Genomic DNA, 18,761 nt, shown 5'->3' with positions numbered 1-18,761 from the left:
ATAGACTACTGTAATGCATTACTAGGTGGATGTCCTGCATCATTAATAAACAAGCTTCAGTTAGTTCAGAATGCCGCAGCAAGAGTTCTTACTAGGTCAAGAAAATACGATCATATAACCCCAATCTTATCGTCCCTACATTGGCTTCCTATTAAGTTTCGAATAGACTACAAACTACTGCTACTCACTTATAAAGCACTAAATGGTTTGGCTCCCATGTATCTATCCAGTCTTTTAACACGCTACAATCCGTCACGCTCCCTGAGATCTCAAAACTCTGGGCTTCTAGTAGTTCCTAGAATAGCAAAGTCCACTAAAGGCGGTAGAGCATTTTCACATTTAGCTCCTAAACTCTGGAATAGTCTTCCTGACAGTGTTCGGGGTTCAGATACACTCTCCCAGTTTAAGTGTAGATTAAAAACATATCTTTTTAGCAAAGCCTACACATAACACACATCACACACATCACATCACAACCTTGTGCTCCAGAACATCTGATCACATGCACATTATCAACTTGTGCTGTTAATATCATGAACAGCAGCTACGCTAATTCCTCTCCACTGCTTCTCTTTCTCTCCCCATCCCGAGGCATCCTGAGGTTTGGCCAGCTCCAGTCACGTCCCACCTCGTGAAGATTATGGACCTATGGATGATCATGGAGAAGTAGATGCCGAGTGTTTAAAGGCCCTGTCATGGAGAAGCTGATGCTGGATCTATGATGATCACAAATTGTTCTGTATTGTTGAAAGATTTATGACCAAACTCTTGATGTCACCCATATGAGGATGGGTTCCCCTTTGAGTCTGGTTCCTCTCAAGGTTTCTTCCTCATATCATCTAAGGGAGTTTTTCCTTGCCACTGTCGCCACGGCTTGCTCATCAGGGACAAACGCACACCATTCACCTTCACTGTTGTTTTCTGTAAAGCTGCTTTGAGACAATGTCTGTTGTGAAAAGCGCTATACAAATAAACTTGACTTGACTTGACTTGACTCTACAGCAGGAGATCTTCCACACAGTTCCAACCCATGTAAAGCAGATCTTCATGGAGCTAGCTGGAACAGGTTTGGATCTTCTAGATCAAGTGTAGGAAATATTTTATGACAATCATATGCTTTCACGGTTTGGGGAAGCACATATGAGGTGGGATCAAAAGTTTTTAAGACTAGCGCTGTTTGCAGGAAAGTACTTTATTTATCTACGTTATCGTCTTGCAAAGCAAAACAGCGCATAGATCTGTGTAACGGGTCAAATCGGCAAGCTTTGAGCTGGATCTTCATCTTTGGGAAAAGGGTGAAGTCCACAGGAGCCAAATCTGGTGAGTAGGGTGTGTGTGGAAGTGAGATCATGTGATCGTGTGAGGAGGAGCTCGGTGACGGGGTGCTCGCGTGGTCAGATGAGCTTTAGCTGGTGCTCCCTGTGACTGCGCGTGCAGCCTTGTGTTTTAGAAATGTTTTTATACCACCTTGTACGATTGAAAATGTCGGGTGCCCCAATATCTACGGCTGTAGTGTGTGTAAGTGATGAGTAACTGCTAAGGGTCTCACGGTTCCATTAAGTGTAAATGCAGACGGACACACGGGATGATGAATCGACGGCAGGTTGCAGTGTTGTGAGAGGAATAAAAAACCTAATGATGTTTGTGAAATGTTTAGGATTATTAGCTAAAATGTTACCTGTGATCAGATTATCCACCAGTGTAGTCGGTATGCAGAAAACCCCCACCAGCAAGTCGCTCACGGCCAGGTTAAAGATAAACAGGTTGGTAACTGTTCTCATGCGCCGGTTCTCCAGCACGATGAGACACACCAGGCCGTTCCCCACCATGCACAGCAGAAAGATGAAGAGGTAAGCCAAGGTCAGGCTGGTTGCCACAGGCAGAGAGTGCTGGTAGTATGGGTAGTAGGTGTTCCCGGTCATGTTTGTGGTGTTGCTGATGGAGACGTTCAGGTGGCTGAAATTCATATTGAGCTCTGATAGGTCAGATGATGCCTCAGTATCTGTCAGGGCCAAAGGCATGCTGTCCCAGATATCCAGAGAATTCATCACTGGGTTTGTACCAGATGAGACCTGACAACACACACACACACACACACACACACACACACACACACACACACACACACAGATCATTCAATAAAAATAAATATATAACTCTAGCAGTGCTGTTACGAAGTGCATCTCACGCTTGCTTTGGTGTGCAAATTTCTAGAAACAGACACTGTTTTCTTAAGAACTCCTGCCCTGGTGAACTCACTTTGTGGTTGTCACACAGCAACTTCATAGCCCCCAAACAAAAATGAACCAGTATGTTCATGATTTTAAGAGACATTTGATTGATTTTGGCAAATTCTATGCTCCTTTGAAGGCTATTGACTCAAACCTAAAAAGCAGAGCTGCCTGTTTTTCGAGCTGTTTTGACAGACACTAGGCTACATCCTCTTTTTGGATACCTCACTTTCTCCAGGCTTGATTAATACAGCGAGTCATTCACTAAATCTTTAAACTTACAGGAAACGTTGTATTTTAGAGTTTTCTTCTATTTCTCTTGGTGTTTCTTTGGGGAAACGGCTTCCAAATTGAGTTTGGAGGAAAAGAAAATGCCTTTTACTCCCATTATTGTTCAAAACCTGTGTTGTAGTGTGACGTGTTTGGAGGTAGTAAGTTAGGTAGTAAGTAAGGTAAACACGCTGGACTAATTGCAAGTACATATTGATACATATATAGATACAAGGGTTGTGATCTAACCAGAACACAGTGGGATCTGCATTTGCAATAATTACATCTAAAATGTAATGCTAACGCGAACCGCTTAAACGTAACCATACCATGAAACCTGTGCCAGTTTTACCCACATCACACATCAGTGGCATGAAGTGTTTTGCAATACATGAAACACTTGGTGGTCGAGTGGTTAGGATTCGGTGCATTCGGTTGCACAAGCCAGTGCACTCTTAGTGCCGGTCCCAAGCCCGGATAAATGGGGAGTGTTGTGTTAGGAAGGGCATCCAGCGTAAAACATGTGCCAAATCGAACATGCGGATCATGAATACGGATGACCTGCTGCGGCGACCCCTAATGGGAAAAGCCGAAAGAAAGTTTAGATAAGATAAGATCTTATACCTTATTCGTCCCACAGTGCAGATATTTCCACATTACAGCAGCAAAGAGAAATGTGCAAATATAAAGCAGAGAAACAGTACAAATATATACAGTACAGTATATAAATACAATATATATATATATATATATATATATATATATATATATATATATATATATATATATATATATATATATATATACAGTGGGTACGGAAAGTTTTCAGACCCCCTTAAATTTTTCACTTTTTGTTATATTGCAGCCATTTGCTAAAATCATTTAAGTTCATTTTTTTTCCTCATGAATGTACACATAGCACCCCATACTGACAGAAAAACACAGAATTGTTGACCTTTTTGCAGATTTATTAAAAAAGAAAAACTGAAATATCACATGGTCCTAAGTATTCAGACCCTTTGCTGTGACACTCAAATATTTAACTCAGGTGCTCTCCATTTCTTCTGATCATCCTTGAGATGGTTCTACACCTTCATTTGAGTCCAGAAATTTTTGATTATACTGATTGGACTTGATTAGGAAAGCCACACACCTGTTTATATAAGACCTTACAGATCACAATGCATGTCAGAGCAAATGAGAATCATTAAGGTCAAAGGAACTGCCTGAAGAGCTCAGAGACAGAATTGTGGCAAGGCACAGATCTGGCCAAGGTTCCAAATTTTTTTTTGCTGCACTTAAGGTTCCTAAGAGCACAGTGGCCTCCATAATCCTCAAATGGAAGACGTTTGGGACGACCAGAACCCTTCCTAGAGCTGGCCGACCGGCCAAACTGAGCTATCGGGGGAGAAGAGCCTTGGTGAGAGAGGTAAAGAAGAACCCAAAGATCACTATGGCTGAGCTCCAGAGATGCAGTCGGGAGATGGGAGAAAGTTGTAGAAAGTCAACCATCACTGCAGCCCTCCACAAGTCGGGGCTTTATGGCAGAGTGGCCCGACGGAAGCCTCTCCTCAGTGCAGGACACATGAAAAACCCGCATAGAGTTCTCCAAGATGGTGAGAAATAAGATTCTCTGGTCTGATGAGACCAAGATAGAACTTTTTGGCCTTAATTCTAAGCGGTATGTGTGGAGAAAACCAGGCACTGCTCATCACCTGTCCAGTACAGTCTCAACAATGAAGCATGGTGGTGGCAGCATCATGCTGTGGGGGTGTTTTTCAGCTGCAGGGACAGGACGACTGGTTGCAATCAAGGGAAAGATGAATGCGGCCAAGCACAGGGATATCCTGGACGAAAACCTTCTCCAGAGTGCTTTGGACCTCAGACTGGGCTGAAGGTTTACCTTCCAACAAGACAATGACCCTAAGCACACAGCTAAAATAACGAAGGAGTGGCTTCACAACAACTCCGTGACTGTTCTTGAATGGCCCAGCCAGAGCAATGACTTAAACCCAATTGAGCATCTCTGGAGAGACCTAAAAATAGCTGTCCACCAACGTTTACCGTCCAACTTGACAGAACTGGAGAGGATCTGCAAGGAGGAATGGCAGAGGATCCCTGAATCCAGGTGTGAAAAACTTGTTGCAGCCTTCCCAAAAAGACTCATGGCTGTATTAGATCAAAAGCGGGCTTCTACTAAATACTGAGCAAAGGGTCTGAATACTTAGGACCATGTGATATTTTAGTTTTTCTTTTTTAATAAATCTGCAACAGTGTCAACAATTCTGTGTTTTTCTGTCAATATAGGGTGCTATGTGTACATTAACGAGGAAAAGAAATGAACTTAAATGATTTTAGCAAATGGCTGCAAAATAAAAAAGAGTGAAAAATTTAAGGGGGTCTGAATACTTTCCGTACCCACTGTATATATATATATATATATATATATATATATATATATATATATATATATATATATATATATATATATATATATATATATATATATATATATATACACAGTGGGGAAAATAAGTATTTGAACACCCTGCTATTTTGCAAGTTCTCCCACTTAGAAATCATGGAGGGGTCTGAAATTGTCATCGTAGGTGCATGTCCACTGTGAGAGACATAATCTAAAAAAAAAAATCCAGAAATCACAATATATGATTTTTAAACTATTTATTTGTATGATACAGCTGCAAATAAGTATTTGAACACCTGTCTATCAGCTAGAATTCTGACCCTCAAAGACCTGTTATTCTGCCTTTAAAATGTCCACCTCCACTACATTTATTATCCTAAATTAGATGCACCTGTCTGAGGTACTTATTTTCCTCACTGTATATATATATATATATATATATATGAGTTACACTATCTAATTATTCACCTAAACTAGGTAATATTGCACAGTTTAAAATGTTATGACACTAAAATTGTAATCATGATATTGCACAGTTTATAAAACAGTTTTAACAGTGTGCATTATGGTGACTGGTTCACTGGGAGCAGCTCTGAGATGAACCTGTCAGTATATCCACGTGATTCATGTGTGAAAATGTGTGAAATCTTTAGTCAGGTGTAATGACTTCATGTTTGGTCACATGCTACGTTATTTAAATAAAGATAAATAGGAACTCGCACCATTATATAATTAAAATGAAAAGTACGAAGAAGTTTGAAGATAACGGTGGCGGATGAGGTGAAAGTTGACAAATGAAAAATGATGTAACACCCAGCCTGTAAGAAAGAGTATTAAAACACTATACATTGGCGATCGTTCGGGGCACTTCCACGTACCTGTCTGATTTTGTTTCTGCCTAATTACATAACACAATCCTGATTTCTACACAAAGTCTATTCTTTTTGATTGGTGTGATTGGTGTTTATCTCTAAGCTGACACTCTTGTGCCCTTGTACTGTAATGTACATGTGACAATAAATAGAAATGGAATATAGCTCGTCAAAAGCATGAGATGATGTAAAAGTGAAGACTGACATAAAGCAAACTGGTAGTAATTTGTGTGAAAATTTCTAAAAAAATATACACAGCCACTTAAAGCATTAAGTCTAAATAGTCAGTGTTACTATTTACTGTTCCAAGAAGTATTATAGAGGCACAACAAAATGGATCAAGCCCAAAAGTGCAACATATTAAGTTTTTAATGATTTTATTAACAAATCATTGTTCAGGAAATGAGCAAGAACAAAACAAACACTGTAGATCTTTAACTGCTCTATCAATCAATCCTGGTTCTACTTATGAGCTTGTTATCGGGCTCTTGATGAGCTGCATCAGGTGTTCAGATCAACAAATAATGACTAATCTTTTACGGATAAAAAGCCCAAGGATATTTTTGGAATATTTTGTAACCATTGAATCATTATTATGTTTTTACATTTGCATAAAAGAAAACTACTAATGGTATATGGATTAAAGTATTGGGACACCTGGCGTTTCCAGCAATATGGGTTTTTTTGCCAAATTGTTGGAGGCACACAATTTAATAGGTCAAAGTGTGGGGCGTGCCACTCTAGTGGCGAATAAAGACATGACACGTGGGGTGATATGAATGGCAGAATTTTAATACTTTTTTTTTGTTTTTCATTCATTTTCATTTGTCTTTTTTCTATCAAAAATAAATGTCATTTACCCAAAGCAACTACAAACAAACAATTAGGTCATCAATACAAGCAAATTAAAACTAATTAAATCAGTTAGGCTAACACAACTACACTTTTCTGTTTTTGAACTTGAGGCTATTTAATGTTATTGAACTTTATATTTCAATAAATTAGACATTTGAGGTGATGGAGGACAGGTGGGGCTTGAAAATCTACCCCTGCTTTAAGTTATTGCTGAATGGCAGAAAATGTTTGGATGCGCAAACCCCTGTGTACAAAGCCAGCATTAAGATTTACTTTACATGTGTTGGAGTGGAAGATGCCCCTGCTGTAGAGCTCCAACCCTACTGAACACCTTTGGGATAATTGTGAACACTAACTGCACCCCAGGCCTCAATGGCACAAATCTCCACAAACCCACTCCAAAATCTGGTGGAACATCTTCCCAGAAGAGTGAAGGTTATTATAACAGCAGATGAGGACTAAATGTGGAATGGGATGTTCAAAAAAGCTAATGGTCAGGTGTCCACAAACTCTGGTCTATAAAGTGTATGTGAACTTCCCTGCAGATAAAGTAAACAAGCAAACAATGTTCCGACCAATGACTTAAAACCATTAAATACAGGCGTACTTTAATATTCGGACCCCAGCACACTAGGAATACTCTCTATAAGACGGGGAACATGGACGCAAGCCGACCTCATGCTCCGATTTAACGTTAAATAAGCCGTGATAAATAAAACGGAGCACATTGCACTTGACTGACAGCACTCTCGACTGAAGGATGTGAAGGAAACATACAACCCGCAGGAGAGTACAAATAAAAAGAAAGGATTGCGAAAGTCCTCCGAGGGCTCATTTGTGTCGATTCTAGCGTCGTAGTCGGAATCCTATAAATAGTCAAAAGTGCTTAAGGGCTGAAGATTATTGAGCACACCAGTCTGAGAACATGAAGCAATCGAAATGTACAATCTTCTTCCAGGAATGATAATTGGCACATTATGGTTTTCTTACAGCGTGTCTAATCACATCACTGACATTTCACACAAGTCTGTATAGACCACAAAGACAGATGATCATTAAGATTTTTTTGGCGGTTCAGTGGTGATTTCGAAATCGGGTCGTCCTTCCTTGTTCTGGTCCCTTTCATGATGTTTTTCTTTTATCGGATCCTGAAAGGTTTTTATAATACATTTTTATACAGATTCATGAGATTTATTTATTCATAGATTTTGTTTTTCCTCACAGGCTAAAGAGCAGGGGTGGCCAACCAGTCAGAGACCGAGAGCCACATTTTTTTTCCTCTTACACACACACACACACACACACACACACACACACACACACACACACACACACACCTCTGCTCAGCCAGATTTATTGTAAATGTCACACACCAACATAATGACAGAAATGGACTCCTACAGTTCTAAGACCACAGGGCAGTCATTTTCAACAATGAACATTGTGTGCACTGTCTCACACACACACAAACTCTGTTTAACCAAGTACACAAACAAAAATATAATAATTTACAATAGCGTTTTTCTTTTACTATGCATGTTACTAAGTGGGACTTTTGGCATCAGTGCCTTGAACAATCCCCTTCAAATCTGCCTTGTATTCCGTTGTTGCTACTCGAAGCAATTCTTTCACACGTGTGTCAGTCAGAACAGATCGATGCTTTGATTTCACGTGTTTCAGGATAGAAAACACAGACTTTGTTTGTGTTTTTTTATGTGCGTTTTCACTTCGCTTGAGTTCAATACGGTATTTTCATCAAATGCGCATGCGCGTGAGATGAATATACCGCAGGGGTGGGCAATAAATTTTTACAAGGGCCACATGAGAAACCTGAATTGTGTCAGAGGGCCACACCAACGATGCCGCTCCTCGCGGTTTACAGCCACTGACGCCGACTCATGCAAGTGCCGCTGCGCCACGCCCCTCAGCGAGCGCAAAGGATTTCCCGGCTCGTTTTTCCGGAGAGAGCAGCGAATTGGGCAGGTTCCTGAGGAAGTTTGGCGAGTATGTGGAGACAAATTCGTCCCAGTTTCCCTCCGAGCGTGCCAAGATCGCCTTCTGCGTTTCCCTCCTGTCTGGTGACGCTCTCTCTGAAACCAGCAAATTATGGAGCGCCAAAGGGGGCACAGAAGGCGACGGCTCGCCCCCAAGTCCTCCTCAGGGCGAAGGCTCGCCCCCAAGTCCTCCTCAAGGCGAAGGCTCGCCCCCAAGTCCTTCTCAAGGCTAAGGCTCACCCCCAAGTCCTCCTCAGGGCGAAGGCTCGCCCCCAAGTCCTCCTCAGGGTGATGGCTCGCCCCCAAGTCCTCCTCAGGGTGACGGCTCGCCCCCGGGCTCCACAGAAGGCAACGGCTCGCCCCCAAGTCCTCCTCAGGGCGAAGGCTCGCCCCCAGGTCCTCCTCAGGGCGAAGGCTCCCCCCCTGGTCCTCCTCAGGGCGAAGGCTCGCCCCCAGGTCCTCCTCAGGGTAAAGGCTCGCCCCAGGTCCTCCTCAGGTCGACGGCTCGCCCCCAGGTCCCCTGCAGAGCGGAGTCGGTCCTCCAGGTCCCTCTGACGACGGCAAAGCTCTCCAGAGGCCCTCCGAGGGAGTCGTTATGGTCCAACGTCCTGCTGAAGGTGCCCCTGTGTTCCTGGTCTCTGCCGTGGACGTCACTCGGCTTCTGGTCTCCGCCGTGGACGTCGCTCGGCCTCTGGTCTCCGCCGTGGACGTCGCACGACCTCTGATCCCTGGCGGAGACCAGAGGTCGCACGACCTCTGGTCTCCGCCAGGGATCATGCTCTGCCTCCGGTCTTTTCGAGGGCCGCTGACCCACTCCTGATCCCGACCGAGGACGGCGCTTTGCCTTGGGCCCCTTCCGATCTTCCCCTGTTCTGCTGCGATGCTCACGGGGCCTCCTTTGTCCCGGGTCGGTTGGAGAGGCCTTCCTCAGAGTGCCCCAGGCCGCCTGGCGTTTGTGGGTTTTGGGGCGTCAGGTGCCGCCCCTGGAGGGGGGGGGGGTACTGTCAGGGATTCCCCTGCCACGCCTCCCTCGGTTGCTGTCAGAGATTCACCCTGCCACGCCCCCCTCAGTAGCTGTCATGGTTCCTCGTTATACTTTGCCTGCCAGGATCACCGACAGCTGTGGCTCGTTAAGGATTAGACTATATAAACTCACGTTCTCGAGTCACAGGCTGTCGGTTCTTGAATTGTCATGCTGGTCATCTCCTGTTCCCGCGACCGCCGGCCTGCCCGCTGGTTCTGTTTCCAGACTCTGTGTCCATGTGGGGATTACTCTTTGCCGTTGCAGTTTACTTTAGTTTTCGGACTCTAAGTTTCGTTTTGGATTACTCGTCTCGAGCGGATATTCTTTGTTTGTTTTCTCGCCACTGAGTGCAAACCCTGAGTGCAAATGAGGCAGCGTGTTGTTTTTGCTTTGCAGTAATTACTTAACTGATGTCACAGGCAAAGTGCGATAAGGGAACAATATGCGAGTGAAGGGTTTTTTTTCCCCTTGTGCTATTTATACTCTATAAATACATCGAGTTTGGATCTCATCAAGATTTTTAGAAACAACTGAACCTTATGGCGATATCTGTATGCTATAATGCTGAGACGATACACCAGTGTGGGAGTTTGTGTGTGTGGGTGTGTGTGTGTGTGTGTTTGTGTGTGTGTTTGCAGGTTAATCATCAAATTTAGAACATTTCATTAGAGCTAATTAGAGATACTTATCCATAGGGCTAATGATCAATCTTTAATTCTAATTAACATTCGTAAACCATTTGCCATATACTGAAATGCTTTTTAACAACTAGTTCATGGCATAAAAATTTCATAAAAATATTTCCCTTCATTTGAACTAAGAGACACAAACTCTGTTCCAGCATGACAAAGCCCCTGTGCACAAAGCCAGCTCCATGAAGATCTGCTTTACATGGTCTGGAGTGGAAGATCTTCTTCTATAGAGCTCTAACCTCAACCCTTTGGGATGAATGTGAACAAATGTGACTGCACCACAGGCATCTTCACATCACCTACATCAACACCCTTGTAGCTAAAGGAGCACAAATTCCCCACAAAAAAATACTCCAACATCTTGTGGAACATTATCTTGTAGGTATCTGTATTTGCATTCTGGAAAAGTTAAACAGTGTGATTCATTTGAGTAGACTTAATAATAAAGTGTGCAAGATGTGATGTATGTGTGTTCAAATGCAGGATGAGTTCATATTCATTAATTTAATCAAATCATTTTTTTTTTATTTCCCTCTGGGATCAATAAAGTATTCTAATTCTGATCACAGTATGTATTTCAGCCCTAATTTGCTCAGGTTGGTCTCCTGAAACCTTCCTCAGCACTCATACAACACCTTCTGAGGAATGTGCTATCTACCCTTTTCTGCATACATAAGCACACAGATGTCCACAACTGGCTAGTGTCACTTTAGACTCACACACTTCCCTGTGGCATCATCAGAGTTTAAACCACCATATTGATTTATTTCGAGAAAATCTAAACCATATTTTTTTTAGCTTGTTGTTATAAAAGAGTATCTGTGAGAGTGAAAGGGAAAGTTTATAAGACTGTGGTGAGACCTGAGATGTTGTATGGTTTAGAGACAGTGCCATTGATAGCAGGTAGCAGAGCTGAAGGTGTTGAGATGTTCATTGGGAGTGACGACGATGGACAGGATTAGAAATGAGTTTATTAGAGGGACAGCGCATGTAGGACGTTTTGGAGACAAGGTGAGGGAGGTGAGATTGAGATGGTTTAGACATGTGCAGAGGAGGGACATGGGGTATATCAGTAGGAGAATGCTGAGGATGGAGCCACCAGGAAGGAGGAAAAGAGGAAGACCAAGGACTAGGTTTATGGATGTGGTGAGGGAGGACATGCAGGTTGTTTTGTCCACTGTTATGCTGGAACAGGGTTGGACTTCTCAGTTCCCAGTAACTCTGAAGGATTAAAAAATGATTTGGTGCTTCCAATAAAAGAATATTCACTTATCACGTGTAATTTTTAGGGGTGCACAAACTTTTGCCAAATAGGCTATTAAAATAATAAAAGTGCATTACTCTGTTATTTCAGTCTTCCATAAACATCAATCCTTTTTTTCACAAACTGGTCAATGTTAAATTACTATTAATGTTTTTTTAATACCTGGTAATGTGCCATTTTCTATGTAAAAATTTTATTCAGTTTTTTATCACATGCTTTAACTCTGATTACTGCTATTTTGACCCCTGCTATGGATTTGAATTATAATTATTGCAGTTTATAAATACCCCCCGCTGAACTCATATTTCAGTCCTGCATCAACGCACTGCATGTTAACAACAAACCATCCGTTGTGTGAACTCTGATCACACCTAAAGTAATCAATTGTAGTTTTGTTGTAATCTTACTTCCGTTGCTAAGAGAAAATATATCAATTTGCTTTTTTGTTTATATACACTATAAGGACAAAGGTTTGTAGACAACTGACTATAAGATTTATATGTCCTTTTTAACATCCCATTCCACATTTAGTCCCCATTTGTCCAAGAGAATTACTAAAGTTAAGATTTCACTCCATGCCATGTAAAGCAGATCTGCATGCAGCTGGATTAGTGCACAGGGACATTGTCACGCTAGAACAGGTTTGGTCTCCTAGTTTAAGTAAAACATTTTCATTTGTAAACTGTAAGTAAAACATGATTATGTGGGCTTAAATCTACTGTCTCCATCAGAGGTTTTTAAGGAGTCTTTTAAATAAGACATAACTGATAGTCGTGGCTACACGTGTACAGCTTTTGGACTTGAATAGAGTATTTTTTTTTGTAAGGCAGAAGGTGAACTTTCAGAGTTTACCTTTTACCATCCTGGAATGTCTGACAGTGTATGAGCATCTTGTGCATATGTATACACACACACACACACACACACACACACACACACAACACACACACACCTAGTGCGTGTTCCTCTCCATAAAATTATATCAGAATAAAATTATTTATATGGCAGATGGTCTTATTCAGCGTGCATCAAATGTGAGCCAGAATCCAAACCAAAGCACATGGTGAACCATTCCAGTGTTATATATCACAACAAATCACAGTTGAGCAATATTCATGATTAGAGCAATGTAATTTATAGTGGTATATTTACATACACCAATCAGGTATAAAATTATAATATTATAACATAATGAGTGGTGAAGTGAATAACACAGCAAGTGAACATTTTGTCCTCCAAGTTAATGTCAGAAACAGGAAAATGGGTGAGCGTAAGGATTTGAGCGAGTTTGACAAATTGTGACGTCTGGACGTCTGGGTCAGAGCGTCTTCAAAACTGCAGCTCTTGTTGGATGTTCCTGGTCTTCAGTGGTCTGAATCTATCAAAAGAGTGGTGAACAAGCGACAGAGTCGTGTTCGGCTGAGGCTCATTGATGCACGTGAGGAAAGTAGGCTGGTCCTTGTGGTCTGATCCAATAGACGAGCTCCTGTACCTCAAACTGCTAAAGAAGTTCATGCTGTTAATGATCGACGGGTCACGACTGTTTTTAGCAGTAAAAGGGAACCAACACAATATTATCTTAATGTTATGCCTGTTCAGTGTGTATATACAGTATATATATATATATATATATATATGTATGTATGGTATGGTATAATTCCAGAATCTTCTGATACACAGAAACCCAATGAAACAGCATCTTTCCTCACATGCATTAAACTAAGTGCTATCCACCCTCTTCCACATACCTGAGCTTACAGATGCCAATGATTGGCTAGTACCAATCTGATTGACAGGGGAGAGAAATTATGCTCCTCCCACTCATAGAGTAAAGCCGAATTAATTTACTTGGCTCCCTGCCATGGACAGCAGTGGTATTACCATGATTTGACCTCAAGATCAGTTAGATGGTGTGAAGAGTTTTTTTTGCTGTGCTACTTGGCAGCCCAAATACATTTTTCCGGCCAAAACTAAAGAAGAGAAAAACGATTTAAAAAAAATTATAAATCAAATAACAAAAATAACTCTTTATATATAATATAATAGGCCTGGGTGTAGGTGTGAGGTGTTACAATGCATGATGTGGACATGAGATGAATCAGAGAGCATGATAATGGTGCAAGGTCTCACACCCAGCCGTGAATTATCACCTTATACCATGGTCACTTCCAGCATTGAGGAGTTAAAACTGTCATTGATGTTTGCATAGCGAAACCCGACTGAATGGATATTATTAACACTTCATTTTTTCTTTAGTTTATATACGACTCGATACATCCACAATTCTGCTCCGAATCACACAAACAGATAAAGTAGTGCCAGAAGATTCCATCCCATTAGATTAATAATGTTTTCTTCTCCACTTCGTCTAATTAATTTTTTGCCGTGACCTTTCATCAAAATCACCCCAATCACCCCAATCACCGCAATCGCAAAACTCCTCCATGTAGGTCATTAGAAAATGAGGTAAAGGGACAACCTCAAGGACCCAGTACTCTTAACCAAACTGTGTATTTTTCATTTAAAAACAACGCAGACGATCCATTTTCGTGACAATGAGTGGTGGTTCAGTGGTGAAGATGTTGGACTTCCTGAGCCCTTAAAGCAAGACCCTGCAACTGCTTGATTGCTTTGGAAAAGGGCATCTGCCAAAAGCTATAAAGGAATATGAAATGCTGCTGGTTTTATAGAAGATTAATCAGTATCTTCTGACCAATCCAGAATCCAGCAGTACTGCCATGTCAGATGAAGCACAAAGACTGATTAAGGATCATCATTCTGACCTACGAGGGGAAGAAATGGTAAAAAAAAAATTAAGATAAGTTAATGGTTTGTACATTGCTCAAGGCTGTATTGATTTCCTGCTGGGCCTGGGATTTGAGCACTCAACCTGCTGGTCATTAGAGCAGTTTAATCACTGAGCTACCCCTTTTTTTGGTTCATTAATGCACAGAGAAACTAGAATTAATTCAAGACATTAATCTGTCCACTAATATAGCAGGACTGCTGCAGTGTTTTTGACAGACAGTCATTATTTAAAAATGATCCTTTGATCTTGGTTCATGGTGAACAGTGCTTGAGCTATTTCAGGAGGGTTTTACCAGGGGGTGATAGAATTCTGTATTATGAAGTAAACAGACAACCTTAGATAATTCATGGATTAGCCAAATAATTTAATAGGTGGGCGAGCGAGGGAACGTGGGCTGTGATTAACAATACGTTATTTGATTAACGAGTCTTTTTACTGCTCTCCCTGCAAGTTTCCAACTCTCCAAAATGCAGCTGCAAATACACCAGTCATTTAGCGCACATCTCATCCACTCTCTGTTAATTACACTGGATACTCATTTCTTACAACAGCTGAACTTGAAGAAACCCCTGTGCTGTACATTGTAGTGTTTCTCTTGCTCTGAGCTCACAAGCTTTCATCACAAGAAGGTTGTGTGTGTTACAGCACAGAAAATATTAATGGAGGTTGTACAGGAGCTAAAACCTGCTTCTCAACCAGGACACTATAATAGTGAACTAAAATGTCTACACACCGCTGTTGTGGGCTTTTTACTATTCATAGAGGCAGGTAGCACATTATTTGGCAGACCATGTAGCACAACAGGTAGCACATCCACATTACGTAGCCTTTCATGAAGCCCAACATGTAGCATAACTGATAACATACTTAGTAGCACAGTAGGAAGCACATCATGTTCACTCCACATGCAGAAACATATACCAAAGTGTGGATGAATTCAGTTTTTTTCCTCAGAAGATTTGCATTATATACTGCCACATAGCTCAGACAGTATTAAAGTGGTGGACTGTATGTTGGGGATCAGTAGATACACCAAGCGCAAAACAAAACACGTTTAAAACAGAGCGTGCGCTCAACCCTGATTGGTGACTTGCTACGTGTTTGACCAGTTAAGTTTTTATCCGCTAATAAATAAAAAGGAGTTTTTGTAGAGTAAAAAGTAAAATATTCGACTTTGAAATGTAGTGAAGTAAAAGTCTTTTCAAATGGAAATACTTAAAGTACAGTAAAGTACAGATATGCGAAAAAGCTACTTAGTACAGTAACAAATTACATTTTTCTTTGTTACTGCTATTTACATAATGGAATATATTCCATAACTCCTCAGTGCTGGATTGTCTTTGTCCCATATTAGGTCAGTATTCCATTTTTGTACATAGCCAGGTGATAATCCATGGGTAGGTGTGAGGTGTTACATTTTGATGCTCTCCTCTTCACCTCTGCATTGTTCATTAAAATCGTCTAGCAGACATCTCGTACATGACTGATTACTGGAAGTTATATGATGGATCTGTTTCTTCAGTGTTCACCCATATAGAGTGTTTCTGCTTCTAAAAAGGTCAGATATCTCCACTGCATGCTTATTACTTTTACAAGTTAAGAACTCGTATAAAAACTTTTATTATACTAAAATACACTAATCAGGTATAACATTATGACCACCTGCCTAATATTGTGTCGCTCCCCTTTTGCTGCTAAAAACAGTCAAGTCCTGTCGATCATCAACAGCATGAACAACTTCAGCAGTTTGAGCTACAGGAGCTCGTCTGTTGGATCGGACCACACGGACCAGCCTTCGCTCCTCACGTGCATCAATGGGCCTCGTCCCCCACGACCCTGTCGCCGGTTCACCACTGTTCCTTTCTTGGAGCACTTTTGATAGATACTGAACACTGCAGACCAGAAACCTCCTACAAGAGCTGCAGTTTTGGAGACGCTCTGACCCAGACGTCTAGACGTCACAATTTGTCAAATTTGCTCAAATCCTTACCCATTTTTCCTGCTTTTCAGTCCTTAACTTGGAGGACACAATGTTTACTCTGGTAACCCACCCGCTAAGAGGTGCTATGATGAAGAGATCATCAGTGTTATTCACTCACAAGTTATAATGTTATAATCTCCTAATATTATGACTAATCAGTGTATTTTTTCCTTATTTAAAACAAAGAAAACAGCACATTCTGGTTAGAAGGAAGCATAAACTTTCTTTCACACCTCACCTCTAAGGACACTGAGAACAATTACAGCCACAGGTGATATTTTATGGGAATTCCTGTTTTGGAATTCAATATGTATTTTGTCGACTGCTCTTGTAATGTGAGTACCTTTTCATATGATAATGCATGTCTGATTGGCCAGGATGGTGACGGGTGCATGCTTTGTTCTCTAAAAGCCTTATTTCCACTTATCATAGACTAAGCATACAAAACACAACTGCATAACAGGTTAAACATAATTGACAAAAACATCATGATGCTAAACATTTACAAAAATATCAATAATAATACTTCCAAAGCCATACATTAGCGGATCCTATTGTCCTCCATATGCATTTTACTGCCAATGAGACCTGGGATTAAGTGCACTCGCTGTAGTTTCATACAGCTATGAATACATTTCCTGGACACATCTTCACACTTTGCTCACAGAACTGTGTAAATATCTTCATGATGTGTACTCCACATGGTTCTACCACATCCCCAAGGTCATTCAGGTCTGTATTACTACACTCGTTATAATATTCCTTGTTCCTATAGTAACAGCTCCCTTACAGTGGACTTGTATGGTGGACCCTTCACATAATCTAAAGCTGATAAGAAACAGATTTTTGTATGTACAAGGAATCTCTAGTGTCAGAATTTTGTAGCAGCCAGAGGTAAATCTGTAAAGTTCTCCAACATCTTAGGGGATAGAGTTCATACTTTTCAGTTTCTTGGTTCAGAATAAATTTACTGAAATCAGAAAACAGGGCAAAACATAGCATGCACTAATGGCAAGAGTTTGAATCAGAGGTCCCCAACCACAGATCACAGTGCATGGAGGAGTTGCTATTGGATTACTGTACTATTTATTGTGTGTTTTGCCCTTTAAAAGCCACTATTTAAAAATTTACATATGACATGAATTCAGAAGAAACATCATTTCCACACCTGCAACAGTTTCAGGTCTTACACAAACATCCCTCAAAGGTTTTTTAGTAGAAAAAGTAAGAAAAGACCAAGCAATAGTGATAATGAAAAGACAGCTACTGACTAAAAAGGGAAAAAAAGAAAGCAGGCTTTTACTGAAAATATGACTATTAACTATTATCTGACCACCTCAACCCCCAACCGTCCACCTACATATACACACACACACACACACACACACACACACACACACACACACACACACACACATCACCACATCTGAGAACATTTTCAGAGCTGGTCATTGGTATACAAAAGTTTGGAGATCTTGGTTAAAATGAGCTTTTATATATAAAGTAATAATAATAATAATAATAATAATAATAATAATAATAATAATAATAATGTGTGCATGTGTTTTTTTTTGGTCGAAATGTACAGTCTGATATGACTCAGTTTCTGAGGAAAAAAAGATGCACCAATAACCTATAGCACTGCATCATCCTTATGGGAGCTCACTACATTGTGTTTTCACGGCTTTCTGTACATCAGAAATAATTTCCCCGGACATCATCCCCCATATCTATTATTCCTGCACAGTGAGATGGAGTCTCATGGAGTCTCTCTCTCATACACATGATTTTTCTTTTTCTTTTTTCTTATTTTCACCTGACACACAAACACAAAACACTACAATTACTGTATTGGGGAAAAAAAAAGCCCCCAGTCCATATTTATGTTTCTAATGACTACAATGAAAGTCAAAAGGAAAACACTTCATACAAAAAAGAAACCGATAAACCTCCAATCTCGTTTCTCTCATTCAGTGTAAGGCAAATAATATGGACTTGTGCACCGGAGATGGAGGGGGTGGGGGTTGGGGGGGCGGGGTTGACTCTATGATTTTCATCTGGCACAGCGTTACTTGAGAACTTATAATATCCTAATTATGCTGCACCGAAAACCTAATTATACATCTCACTGATCTAGATCATGTTCACTGAACCATACACACCCTGATTCAGTGGAAGGTCTTCACACTTTCTCCAGTTGCCGTTTAATTACGGAGAACAAATGTACAAGGATGCATGGTTAATTTCAAACTGAGTGACATGATCACGAAGTCTCATGCCTCCACCTGTCGCTTTCTCAGGGGCGGCCTATCAGGTGTCAGTGTCACCAGCTGACTTATCACAA

General features: G+C 41.0%; 1 protein-coding gene across 1 annotated transcript in view; it reads right to left on the bottom strand.

Moving 5' to 3' along the window:
- The window catches only part of npffr1l2 (neuropeptide FF receptor 1 like 2), a 57,700-nt gene that overhangs the window by 15,412 nt on the left and 23,527 nt on the right, over positions 1–18,761 (bottom strand). The window contains exon 2 of the mRNA XM_083527408.1: positions 1,679–2,072. Coding sequence (XP_083383534.1) covers positions 1,679–2,048 — 370 coding nt within the window. The 5' untranslated portion in view covers positions 2,049–2,072. The remainder of the gene's footprint in view (positions 1–1,678; positions 2,073–18,761) is intronic.

Source organism: Silurus aristotelis, assembly GCF_946808225.1.
Source record: "Silurus aristotelis genome assembly, chromosome: 23".
NCBI lineage: Eukaryota > Metazoa > Chordata > Actinopteri > Siluriformes > Siluridae > Silurus > Silurus aristotelis.
This window is presented reverse-complemented; position numbering and strand designations above follow the sequence as displayed.